This window comes from Dipteris shenzhenensis, chromosome 9, assembly GCF_047967505.1.
Source record: "Dipteris shenzhenensis isolate YYH24624 ecotype China chromosome 9, Dip_SZ_1.0, whole genome shotgun sequence".
Classification (NCBI taxonomy): Eukaryota; Viridiplantae; Streptophyta; class Polypodiopsida; order Gleicheniales; family Dipteridaceae; genus Dipteris; species Dipteris shenzhenensis.
The window spans coordinates 25,234,716-25,248,378 of record NC_141604.1 but is presented as its reverse complement, the minus strand read 5'-3'; the positions used below and the strand labels follow the sequence as shown (position 1 = coordinate 25,248,378).

Here is a 13,663-nt window from a genome sequence, read left to right as displayed (position 1 = left end):
TATGTATCCCATCATCTCGCGTCAACTTTGTCAAAATGAATACAAAATGGAAACTCTAACTATCGATTCAACTCTATGCAACAGGCAAAAAAGTAGCAAGCACATGCAAAGCTCGGATAGTATTTAGAGTTCAATTCAGTGGATAGCTGCATTAGGATCAACTGCTGCTGTCAGTCGCTAGTATGTAGCAAAGTCTGTTGGGTACACAAAGGACCTTGTGCCTTTTTCCAATCACCATATCAGTGGCAAAGGATTATATTGCTACTGCCGTTGATACTCGAATGTTGGCAAAGGGCGACAACATCTAGCGCAATAAGCTAAAACATAGAGTATACATGGAATGAAGGTCTAAAACAACGATGACCCGCAGCTTTCTTCAGCAAGCATATGCGTAGTAGTCAACAACGAAGTGTGTCCCCCCCCTTTCGCAAAACCACTATATTCAATCACCAACGCAAGAAAATACATTGCATTCTATTAGTACACATACGTTAACTTTCAAAAATCTATTCTAGCACCTTCCTCAAACGACTTCTGTAGTGTGTTGTAGTTTTACAGGCCATCAATCAAACAAAAGCTATTTCATTGTAGTTTCGAAAGATGTCAATCAAAGCGATGAATAGAAATCAGTATGATTACCATCAGCAATGTTTTTGTAGAGTGGCACTTTAATTGCATGGAGTAATAGGAGAGTCGACAATGCCAAGACGTGCTTTTGCAAGACCTGCAAGAATGAAACAAATCACAAAATTGACTATTGAGAAGAAAGAAAGGACGGTGGAATACAAAGCAAATGAGGAATACCTTTAGCAAATGTACCACTATCAGTATCCATAAAATCACCATAGGCATCCATAGGAAGAATTCCAAAAGTAGGAATGAGGAAGAAGCTACTGTGTTCATCTCCAAACCTGCATTTAAATAGCCAAGAAGAGAGGAGAAGCACAACGAATTCATCCTTCACGTTCATTCTCCAGAAAGATATCTTCATTAAGGCGAACATATTGCAATTACATAGTCATGACAAAATTGCGACAAAATGTCCATTAGCCTCCACAACAGGTATTCGGCACAGTGAAGACCATGCAGGCCAATAATTAGGCCAACACACATGCAAAAGAGATCCAATGACGTTTGGACATGTGGCCAATCCACATATTGGGTATTTTTGGATTTTTTGGAATCATAAATTTTGCTTTTGATTTTTTGGACGAATGGTAAGGCTACCCCCCAGGATAGGCCAACAAGCAATAAAGTTACAACCATATGGCCACTTGCATGCATGCATTCATGACAATGGAGCCCATATAATATCTACAATTATAAGATTTGTCACCATCACCTCACCTGTTTTGTTCTGATGGTGTGTGGACTTCCTTTGAGCATGTTGTTCATCTATGAACAAGCATCCAATCATTCAATTTTGTAGGCTTCTTCACAAGGGATGAAGCATATGTACAATAATATGGATTAGCTTATGGAACCGATCATGTCACTTGTTGGAAACTTGAGAAATGTGAACTTGGATTTATCACATCATAACATCAAGCCAAACAGGGAATTGAGTACATGAGATCACTCTCTCACTCACAATATTACATGACTTGAAGCGCGTTCAATATAATCAACAATATTAAGACACTGAAATAACACTCTCAATTAATTTGAGAACAGCAAGGCACAAACCAAATGGGTCTGTCAGCCTTATAGGAAAGATTTAAAATATCTAAACCTAAGAGAAGGCCAACCGGTTGGACGATTCACAAGAGCTCTATAGAACCAAAGATTGGGAACAAAATCTCATTTTTGCTTGAGAGAGTTTGGACAAAGAGGGAGAGAATTGTTTTTTTGCAAGAAGAAGAGGGAGATAATTGTTGTCTCTTGGTGTAGATATAGAATAAACTGCCTTCCGTGCTTGAAACTTGAAGCCACTGTAATTCGATTGACCAGCCATGCTAGCTCCCATTGACAGTTTGCTGCACACAAGTTCACATGGCTGTCCATGCATTAGATGAGCCTCCACATCAAAAAAACTCCAAAGCACCACTCCTTAGCCATATATAATCACATGTGCAGCCCCCACACTACAAGGTAGCTAAGAATTGCATAGTTTTTTCTGCACATTTAGCAAGGCCATCCAATTACCTTCTCCACTTGTGAATGTCACAAAAAAAGTTAGAGGATCCGATTGTCAAATCATTGCAAATATTTTTTTTTTTGATGTTGCAAATAATGTGGGGAATTTCTAATGTTTTCAAGCTCTCAGTAACCAATTTCTAATTTCAAGAGCAAGTCTACATTTGGCTTATTTTTAAGATCTCTCATAGCTATGGGTCTACCATTGAGTTGTGCTTCCTAGATTTGAATCCATGCTGAGATAGCAATGAAATCTATCAAGACTTTGATTGCCTTGAATTTTTTTTGGGTATGCAACCCAAATTGATGGCCTTTGTGTAAAATTTCCCATTGAGCAATTTTTCAATAGTAGGTAAACAAAGAGTTTCATTCCATTTTGGCTCATGTGCCCCAACCAACAATGCCACAAAGAATTACTTGGTTGCTCACTTATTACAACAACATGACTAGACACTCCTAATACATGTAAGGGATACAATGTCACACACTTAGCACCCCTTGCCAAAACCATAGAGCCCTTTTGAATTTTCCAACTTTGAAAGCAAAAGGTGGTCATCTAAAAACTAGCATCATCTAGCTGACTCACCACTGAAATGAGACTCTTGGTCAACTTAGGCACATGTCTCACATTTTTCAAAACAAATGTAGCACCCATTTGCAAAAGAAAACTTTATGTCACCTGCTCCCGCTATATCACATGCATAGTTATTTTCGAGATGCACACAACCTGTCTTTCCACGATCATAAGTGGAGAACCATTCCCTATGGGGAGTAATATGGAATGAAGCACCAGAATACAAAATCCAATCCTGGGAATATGCATCATCTGAAGTGGTTGGCAACTCTGTTGGTAGACTAGACATGAAGAGAATGTCACTGTCACTATTATCAGTGTGATAGCATTGATCTCCTCGATCTTCACCTTTCCTTTGTCCTCCCTTGGACTCTCTTCCTTCTTATTTGCACCTTAATTTGCATTCTTTTTCTTATCCTTTTTGTGGGTGAGTGTAGCCTAAACATATTTAAGAACTATTTATCTCAATGGAGTTAGTTATGCAATCGCTAATGAGGCGCATCTACAAGTTAGCAAGCAACTACCATATGTAGTTAGTTAGTTGTTCGACTCATGGAATTGTCACGCAGTATTTTGAATGCACACATGGTGTTGTTGATCGGACTCTATTTTGCCTAGTTTTATGCTTACTTTATATGATGTTATTAAGACCTTTTGGATAGGAGTCCCTCCACTTTTAGGGGGGACCTTTTGGGTCTCTACACAAAGTGGTGGAACCTTTTGGGTCTCTACACAAAGTGGAGGGACTTTTTGGGTCCCTACACAAAGTGGAGGGACCTCCGAAAGTGTAGGCTTTTAGTCTTTCTCTCTCTAGATCTCTCTCTAGATCCTGATTTTGCAAGTATGATTGGATCTTTTCTAGAGAGGATTTTGGCTATCCTCATCCTTTAATATTTATCATACCATCTTTCAGGCTCAAGATATTGCAAGTGGAGCTTTGCCGTTACTCTACACACACAATGCTCTCATAGTTGTTGTCCTAGATTGCACTTCTGGCACTTGTTGCCACAGGGTTAACAACCACTAGAGGAATATGAATTGTATAGCTATTCACAACCTCATGTAAGTCTGATAATCACATCAAAGGAGAGTCACTAAGACATTACTAGAGATCTTTGTTTTGGCGAACGAGTTGTTGTCATCCCATTGGTAGCAATGTTGCTTGAAGTTATGATATCCTTGATTGCAATAGCAAGTTCTTGTGGAGCGACTCCATTTTTAGGAGCAACTTATTGGGGATCTATTATTGACATGTTTCTTGTTATCGTTGTTGCACCATTGAACATTGAACATTGCGGTTGTCAGTTTTGCACTATTGAACATTGAACATTGCAATCTCCCACATGTACCACTTCTATTATACTCATCGTAATAAAGTGATATATGTTCTATGTATCAAATGTGAGTAGGATCGTGATGTCTCAGAGATCTTTTGCAATTGGAAGATTCTTGTGGGACTTCCATTTGATGGGCATTACTGATGTGGCCAATTCTTGCATAGCTACCTTGATGATAGATGCTAAATTTCTCAGTAAGGAAGATTCTTGTGTGACTCCTAACATGGATTCAACATTTGTCTTGGCAGGTTCTTGTGTTATTGTCTCTTTTTTCAAGACAGGTTCTTATATTACTGCTAGTTGCCTTGAAGATGATGCAATAAGTTGACATGCCTTTTGATAGACTTGTAGTTGAGCAGGTTCTTGTGTTACTATCTCCCTTTTTGATACAGGTTCTTGTGTAACTACTCGAGAGGAGGTAGTTGTATTCCTTTGCGCATGATCCTCTTGCATTGGTGCTTTTCCCTTATCCTTGCAAGTAGGTTCTTGCTATTCTTGGCATCTTTGCAGAGTAGGTTCTTGTGTGACTCTTACTAGTGCATCTTCACTCGTTCATGATTTTGTATTGATAGATTTGTGGCTCCGCTCTTGCTTTTGCGATGGAAATGGTGTACATTTACGCTTAGGGCAAGCATGGATGGGCTGTAGCGAGGCTTTGGTACCCATTTATAAGAGTTGGCAAGGCTTCATCAACACCAGCTGCGGGGGTGACTCCTTCAAGCACACAACTACATGTATCTATGCCAGCAATGCCTTAACTTGCTAAGCATTGAGAGAGGCCAAGTGTCATTAGTATCCTTGAATGTAATCATGAGGTTGCAAGCTAAAGCCCTTAATAAAGAGCTTCGCAAATAAGCCAAAAGGATCAAGCTAGCACATCACAGCCTAAGGAGGCAACTAAAGCAGCACGAGTAAGCACCAAGGGTGCAACGAAGATTGGGAAGGGACAAAATAAGTTCATCATCAGATGAAGACATGGCCTCCCTCGCAACATCCTCCTCCTCTGGTGGTACCTTGTCAAACAGTAGCATAAACAAGCACTTGCATGAGGCAAATGAGGCAATGATAAGGGCTTCAAAGCCACAACACCTAAGGGTCACAGTCAATATCCCAACCCATGGGTGGGGAAACAATGTCTCACCAAGGTGCATAAATTGGTATGCCAGTGCCAAGAGGAATGTGAGCAGAGGCCCAAGACAAGCAAGAGTACAGTTCATCCAATATATGAGATAACCACTCTCGAAGCCTAAAAAATCCTTGTGAAGACCTGAAAGGGTAGATGAAGAAGGTGTGTCCTGCCCTTCAATATAGAGGGATCCACCCTAATGCAAAGGATGTTTGAAGAAGACCCTGCCTTGCAACAACTAAAGGAGGATGACAACATGTACTTATATGGCTTAGAAGAGTCGAAATCAATAGGCAGGGAACCTAACACTAGTCCTCAAGACATCCTAGGGTCATCCTCATTCCTGTCCACTAAGATCAAGATGCCCATCGTGATACTATACGAAGTAATCCTACTCTATAGAGAAAACTCTCGGATTGGCTGAATGGGCAAATAGTGACACCCCAATCCACTAATCCTAAGAATGTTGAATCTCCCAATCAAGCTCAAGACCTTCCAAGGGTGCAACTCAACAAACTAGGCCGATACTTTGATCTTGAAGATGCTTGGTGTGCTCCAATACCTGAGTTAGAAGACCCACTAAATTGGATGCAAACACTGGCCACAATAGATTTGCCAAGTACAAAAGGAACTCAATGTATGCACCTTAAACCTACTGTCATTACACCTTTTTACACCATAAGGGTGGTACTACCTAATCAAGTTGAACCTGTAATTGATAATGTTATATATCCTAATGAGATACGACTCCATTTCAACTTTGGGTAGAGTTGACATCAGCAGGTGCAACATGCCGAATACAGACCATGGCAGATTGGCGAGCAAGCCACAACCTCATCTCTTGGGAGACATCAAAGCATCTTGGCTAGGTACACCTTCAAGGATGTGATTCTGAAATTTAGTCCATAGAGGGTACCTCTATTAAGGTTATTGGTTCTTTAATGTTGAATGTTTCCTTGGACAATTATGTTGTGCCTTGCAAGTTTTATGTAACTCTGGCAGGTACCTTAACAGATGCCGCAATTCTTGGTAGAAGTTGGATGCAAGACACTTACAAAGGGTTTTTCGAATCCACCCAACAAGATGTTCTAAGAACTATCAATCAACCCAACATTCAAGCATTAACATCCACTTCCACTTCTCAACCTCGGCAAGCACCTCACTAACAAAGAAAACAAAGAAGAAGAGAAACCAAGCAAATATGGGTATGAAAGGATCTACTGAAGGCTCAAGGATACTTTGAGGGTGAATCATATTTTGGATTCCAAAGAAATCTCAACATATGAAGCCACCCAACATCAAGCCTCACCATCATCAGCCACCCCCTCTGTAAACAACAAACCTCAACATCAAAGAAGAAGACGATGCCATCCAACAAGGAGGGTACATTACCAATTGGTTCCCACAAGACTATTCAAGGACAAGGGATAAGAGATACCATAGGGAAGTAGGTTGATGAGTTAGATTGGGCAACATGGCTTTGGGCTATATATACACAAAGGTCACCACATTGAAGCTATCTGATGAGGGAGATAGTGGATGCAATTGGGTAGAAATAGGGATTGGCTTCATTACTAGAGGAGGGAGACGAGTAGAATCAAGGGGCATTGTGATGGTTTTGGAAATTGTGGAAAAATGATCATGGAAGGTAAGGGTTGGGTTGGCAAGGGTCACAAACATCTACATGGGAGGATGAGGCCAAGAGACTTGACCTGATGCAAAGCAATTTCCCACCTAATTAGAACTAGTTTTACACGTGTACTCACTGGCATATGCACGTTTTCACACTCACTGGCATATGCAGGTTTTTGCACATATAGTTAGAACTAGATTGTTACACGTGCACTCACTGACACATGTTCATGTTCGCACATATAGGTAGACATAATAGACTTCAACCTAGGGTATAGAGGTGATGCTTGCATCTTAGCTACCCTATGAAACCCCACAAATAAGCATATACATAGTCCCTACCTAGTCATTAGGTCACATGCATTCACATGATTTTGAATAGGCACATAGTAAATTGCATCAATAAAAACTCTGTTAACACACTATAAGATGTCTAAAAAGCACATAGGACCGATTAAAGATTTTGGTCCCAATCTATGTGGTTCTCCTTGAAAATTTTCTTCATAATTGTCATCATGATCTTTTTGGAGGACTCTGCCTAGCCATTTTCTTGGGCTTAATAAATGGTGGACAGCTTGTGGATAATCATGAACTGCTGCCTTGTCATGTTCTTGATCACTTCATTGATGAAGTGGTCTCCTTGGTCCATTGATGGTCTAGCTCTTCTCATAGGAAAGGAGTCCCTATCTCTCTCTCTCAATGAACAGAGAGTAGAAACCTATCTCTCAAAAACTGTCTCTCAATGATTAAGACCTATCTCTCTCCCTAAGTACAAGAACTCCGATCATCTCTCTCTCGCAAAGAAGAATATTTCTCACAATTGACAGAAATATCTCAAAGAATGGACAAAATCTTTTCTCACGAAAGAGAAGAAAAGAACTCACAATTGTTGGAGTTGCAAGAAGGATTGGGCAAGTGAAGCAAAAGAGAGAGCTTATTCAAGAGAGAAAGACCCAATATATAGGCTCCATTTACATCTAGTAGTGACATCACATGTGAGCTCAGTAGAGCATCTAGATTCACAAATCTCTCAATCAGTTCCATGATTCTCTCAATCACACACCAGACACCTAGATTCACTCAATCACATTTACTAACACCTATCTAGGCACACCATGTGTTCACACACTCACAACCTTAGACCTTAGGACTCTAGATCCCATTACATCAATTTGTCCTTCATTCCCCCCCACAAATTGATGACCTTAACCTAGCAGTAGTCCAAGGGAAACTTCATGGCTTGCCCACCTCTAGTGGTGACACACATGATCCACAACCTAGTACTCACTGTAGTTGCATCAGCAGTAGACTCATTTGGGCATCCTCATCCCAACATGATCTCACTCTAACTTTGGTTTATTGGTTTACAGTTGGGAGATAGTCAATGACTATGCATGGGAATACCCTTAGATTCAACAAGGTAACACATAAGACTAACAATCATTTGAGGGGGACATCCCAAGGCAGAGAACCCTTATTGACCACACACACAAGAACATTCTAAGTGGAAGATGTGGAAAAATACCCTCCTTTGATGACATATCTTGTCCTTTTCCTCCTTCTCTTCAAAGCTACCATAGTGTGAGGTTCATTGTCATTGGAGAGGTTCTTGGTGTAGCCAATCTTGTAACTCCTTTGCTCTTTGTCCTTCTCTATGCTCGTTAATGTATCTTGTCCATATTCTACAATACAAGATCCTTGTAGTCCTTCACCTTCTTTGTGTGTCCAAGCCTTAAAAACATTTTGTGAATCATATGGACTGAAGAGGGTCTTACCACTTGTCATGCAAGGGCAGTGTCTACAATTGTACAAGAGGTGGTCATGATTGTATGGCAAGGTATAGTCAACCAAATGCAAGTACATTTCATACATCATGAAAGATATTGACAAAAACATGTCTTCTTCAAAACCCGACTGGTTTTTCTTTAGTTTCTCCTTATTCCCTTGATCATTTGCCCTCAAAATTCACCAATAGGTAGCCCATATGGTCGTTTAAGTGCATGTCATACCGTTTTTGAAATAGTGGCTCCAGCAAGCTGTATCATCAGAAATGGTGCGAGATAGGCCGAGTGTAAGCATGGGCTAGGCCGAGTGTAAGCACAGGCTATAGAAGCCATAATCCTTCAATTCCTCTCAAGTGGAAGTGTGCCTTAACTAGGATAATCTACACCTGAAAGGGCTGGACCAATGGCTTAGAGATGAAAGAGAACAAGCACTTGGAAATTTCGTGGGAAGAAGAGGAAGAAAAGCTTCAAAAACTTCATGGTGAAGAAGATGAAGACATGGTACTCAAGGAGGTCTCAAGGAGAGTGAACCAAGGCACCGATACCACATGTTGGAGTTGCAAGAAGGATTGAGCAAGTGAAGCAAAAGAGAGAGTTTATTCAAGAGAGATAGGCCCAATATGTAGGCTCTAGTTACATCCAGTAGTGACATCACATGTGAGCTCGATAGAGCATCTAGATCCACAAATCTCTCAATCAGTTCCATGATTCTCTCAATCACACACCACACACCTAGATTCACTCAATCACACCTATTGACACCTATCCAGGCACACTATGTGTTCAAACACTCACAACCTTAGACCTTAGGACTCTAGATCCCATTACATCAATTTGTCCTTCAATAATCACTCGAGAAACTGAGAAGGAAATCTCTCTCAAAGAATCAAAGAACCACTCCTCACGGAAGAATGAACAAAAAAAAGGAATGGACGACATTCTCTCAAATGGAAGAGAACTCTCAATCTCTCAGTCTCTCATGCTCGGATCTCGATGCCTCAATGGAAGGCAAGGGAGCTCTAATACCATGAATAAATATCGAGAGAGTAGAGGAGAAGAGTGGAAATGAGGAGAGAGGGCACAACTAGAGAGAACACCACAAATGACTAACTGTACACTAGATTTAGTTGAAAATAAAGAATATATGTAACATCTATTGTATCAAAGCAAGAGTACCTTGTATTTGAGAGGTGCTTCTTCCAAGCTCTTGATTGCTTACCAAAGCAACATGCCTTGCAAGAAATTGAAGTTTTGGAATGCCGATTGCCATATTCTGATTTCTCAATTGCATCAATCATTTGAAGTTGATATGCCCATATATTTTATGACCATAGCTTTTGTGCCATATCACGAAAAGTAGCATGGCTGCTCTTAAGCTACCTTGGCATGCAAGTCTAGTACTAAAGCTAACATTTTGAATAAGCGTCCTTTTAGTCTTTTCCAACTAGTTGATATCCTTTGGCTTCATCGATGATTGTACATTCATCATGAATCTATAATGATGTTCCATCATTATTCTTAATGAGTTTAGGAAAATAAAACACATCTTTCACCCATCCTTGAGTAACTGAAATAGGGAGGAGTATAATGGATTATGGGAACCCCGAAGTGGAAGCAATTATGAATTCAAAGAGGAGGAGAGTTTGTTTGAATTGGAGGAGCTTAAGGTACACGAAACCCTACATGGAGGTGCAAATCTCCATCTAAACCCAATGAAAAACCATTATGATATAATACAAGACCCTAGTTTTAGCCTACAATTCTCAACGAAATTAGACCAAGACCCAAGAAAGAAAATAAGCAACAATAAACATGCGTTCAAAATGCCACACATTGTACATGATTTTTGCGTTTACCTATTTTTGCATTGTTCCAAAAAGTCACACACATGCAAGATCAATGAAGCTATTTTACCATTAAATAATAATTTTAAAAATGAACAAATTCGCATCAATATCACTTACATATCTTGTAATTTATCTTCAATAAGGTCTCATCATTCAACCACCACAACTGATTACACACCTTAGCTGGCCCAAAAATAGTTATTTCACATTGCACAAAAGCCTAAACATCTGCAAGGTCATGATAGAATGCCTTATAAAAAATAAGGGAGCACAATTGCAAGTAAGAAATAAACGTAAGAATTTTCATGCTTACCCGCTTGACTCAACCAATGTTTTGTGTCCATACTTGTTATGAGAGGCTTACATGATACCATTGGAAGAAAGACTAAGTAGAGAAATGACACAAGAGTCGTTGAAGGGAACCATCTCCCTACTTTGTTGATCACTGATCAGATTCAAGGGTGCTAAAAAAGACCTTGTTATGAGAGAAAAAACTTAGTACAGTTGATGCCTGTCCTAGTATTGTATGAGAAATAGTACAACATTCATTAAAAGGAACCATTTCTCCACTTGTTTCTACCTGACCCCATGGTTCTGCATACAAAATGAGGAAGCCAAAACTTCCTGCTGTGATTGATTGAGAATTGATTATGTACAGATTAGGTAACATTACAAAAATAATTTGAATTCATACACCATCACAGTCCTCACCACAGTCCTCACCATAAACATGTCAAAATTTTGTGCTTCACCAGTTTTGAAGCTTGAACTCTGTAGTTAAAGTTCCACGTTCCCACCTGAATTGCCCTTGTATTCAGCAGCTCCCTGAGTGATACAAATACCAACTTCCAAGTCCTCACCTGAATTGGCCTTGTGTTCAGCAGCTCCACCAATATTATATCCCGAGTGAAAAGGGCTATAAAATACATGCCAGCCCATCAAGTGTGGTATTATGTACTGTGTACAAAAGCAAGGCATTAGACATCTATTTATACATGGGATAAGTGGGAGAGAACTTCAATCATTGATAAACATGATACCCGAGAGAAACACTTAACCCTGGCATGCTAGGCTACATGACCCAAAACAGTAGACCATTCAGCAGGTCTTACATTGAATGCTGACTTCATCACCATATATTCTGACCTCAGCACCAGAACAGAAATGCGCTCATTCACATTATCCATTGTATCAGCTATACCTGTCATAAAGCAAACCTTGAAAGTCAGCTTTACTCAGGATAATGCCACGTATGAACATGCACCTCACAAAATAAACAAAGGTTTTGTCACAAGTTCACTTAGCATACAACGTGGCCTTACTGAAGTTGAAGAGATAGCCTGACATGTCTTGTTTGGGTTCCACCTTCAGCGTCTTCCTCACTTTCCCAGCATCACTAAGAAAACGCAAAAAACTAATGATCTTTATACGAACATCATACTCAGCATGAATACATGAAAGAGCAAACCTTGATTGTTGCGAAACAAGTATGAATGCATGCATGATGTGGTGCATGCGTGTGTGGGTGTATTGGGGGGTGTGTGTGTGTGTGTGTGTGTGTGAGATTTTACCAAAAAAAAGTGTGTGTGTATGTGAGAGAGAGGACCTCTTGCCCATATGAGGGTCGTGAAAAAATTCACAGCCTTCATTTGGTTTCAGTCCCATCAAACTTCCCAGCTCGCTAACAGTTAAAGCGAATACCTGCAACAAGATACAATTCATTCTTTCTATACTACAATCTCCTCTGAAAACAATGAATGACTTGACAGTGCGAATAAATCATTCACGCTCTACGTGGCGCCAACATCAGACGCCCCATGTCTATAATGAAGAAGAATTCCGTACCTGCTTTCGATTCCAATCATACTGCCTTGTTCCAATTGCTGAAGCAAACTCTAGAAACAAGCAACCTTCTCGTTCTAAGACTCTATCACCTGACTGGATGGTTTCACAAGATAAGATTAACATAGAAGATACTAGGGTTGTCCACAGTGTAACAACGTCTTGGGTACTAAGATCGCATTCTTAAGAGCGAAAATATTGCACGTAGCTTTATTTCTTACCTCCAACAATCTGAACTCTGGCCTGCCAGGTTTCATGCGAAGGACGCTTTTGCTTTTGTAGAAGGCATGTTCCACAAAAGTCCTACATGAATCCCCTGCAGCAAAGCCTGGACGCTGAGATGAAGGACGGTAGGGAATCGTTTCTGTTTCAAGAACCATATATACCGTAGTACATTTCTAGCACCTTACCCTTCCCTTGGGATGAGGCAGGTGTGGAATTTTCCGACATGGCACGGACTGGGACAGAACTCTCGCAGGATGGCAGCTGTGACCCATACGCCATGCATCTTCTGTGATGTCAATACAGGGACATTAAAAATTGTGCAACGTAGGAAAGCTGCATACACCATTTCAAAATACAAATTACATCATTCGTTTAACAGAAGCAGACACGAGCAGCACAATCCGAACAAGACAACTCAGGGGCTTCCACAAATGCATAGAATAAGATCCACTGTCGTAGCTGTTAATGGATGGCAAACACAGATGGAGACAAAGGAAGCAAATTCGATGCAGGCATGAGTAAAATTAATGGAGAGAAGTTGCGAGCTCCGGCAAGGCCATGTGATTGTTGTGAGAAGGACCAATAAGTTTCCCTAGCCGAGACAAGATGGAGGTCTATATGCATGTGAGCTGTGTGTATAAATGTGTTCCTGCAAGTCCAATAATGTTTACCTTCACGAAGAGAGAAGGGGATGAAAAACATTATTGGAAAGCAAAGCTGAAGTGAAAGGGAAATATGTTATAGTACCTGCAGAAATTGGCAAGCAGGAGTGAGAGGGAAGCTTTCTTGGGGGACAGAAAAGATGGTTGGAAGGAGTGCATGCTGTGGTTTGCAGAGTGGAGGAATGGAGGAATGGTTGCTGCTGGTAGCTTATGAAGAGAAATGGGGCTTTGCATGTGTCATCTTCTTCTTCATCTTCATCTTTCTCTCTGTGTGTTTTCCCCCCCCCCTCCCCTAGCGGTAGCCTTAGCAACTCCTCAAATTTGGCAAAGCGGAAATTAGGCATTTTTTGAATTTTTGGAAGTACATTTTTGCTATTGGACAATATGTTGACTCTTCTTCATTGGACTTGAATGCAAACTTTAAAGTCTTTGACTCTCTCTCTCTCTCTCTCTCTCTCTCTCTCTCCCCCCTTTATCTCATTGTAGTCTTCCTCCACA

The 13,663-nt window shown here is 40.4% G+C and overlaps 1 protein-coding gene across 4 annotated transcripts; it reads right to left on the bottom strand.

Moving 5' to 3' along the window:
* Positions 1-10,783: 10,783 nt before the first annotated feature.
* Positions 10,784-13,431, bottom strand: LOC147898416 (single-stranded DNA-binding protein WHY1, chloroplastic-like). Of its 4 annotated transcripts, none has more exons than XM_087379591.1 (8): positions 13,251-13,431; positions 12,689-13,174; positions 12,500-12,594; positions 12,282-12,374; positions 12,043-12,137; positions 11,759-11,832; positions 11,549-11,637; positions 10,784-11,393 (listed from the first exon to the last, which is right to left on the bottom strand). In XM_087379591.1, exons 2-8 carry the CDS (start codon positions 12,780-12,782, stop codon positions 11,214-11,216), a joined length of 720 nt encoding a protein of 239 aa, XP_087235717.1. In that variant the 5' UTR covers positions 12,783-13,174; positions 13,251-13,431; the 3' UTR covers positions 10,784-11,213. The 4 variants fall into 4 exon arrangements, with proteins under 4 accessions (XP_087235717.1, XP_087235716.1, XP_087235719.1 ...); XM_087379590.1 differs by having other exon boundaries at positions 12,689-13,152; XM_087379593.1 differs by having other exon boundaries at positions 12,689-12,836.
* Positions 13,432-13,663: the final 232 nt, after the last annotated feature.

Excerpts from the sequence above, each read along its gene's own strand:
- LOC147898416 (XM_087379589.1), bottom strand. The coding sequence starts at position 13,399 with ATGCAAAGCCCCATTTCTCTTCATAAGCTACCAGCAGCAACCATTCCT. Across the intron at positions 11,638-11,758 it reads AGGCTATCTCTTCAACTTCA|GTATAGCTGATACAATGGAT; the intron begins GTAAGGCCACGT and ends GCTTTATGACAG. Across the intron at positions 11,394-11,548 it reads TGATGAAGTCAGCATTCAAT|TACATAATACCACACTTGAT; the intron begins GTAAGACCTGCT and ends TTTTGTACACAG.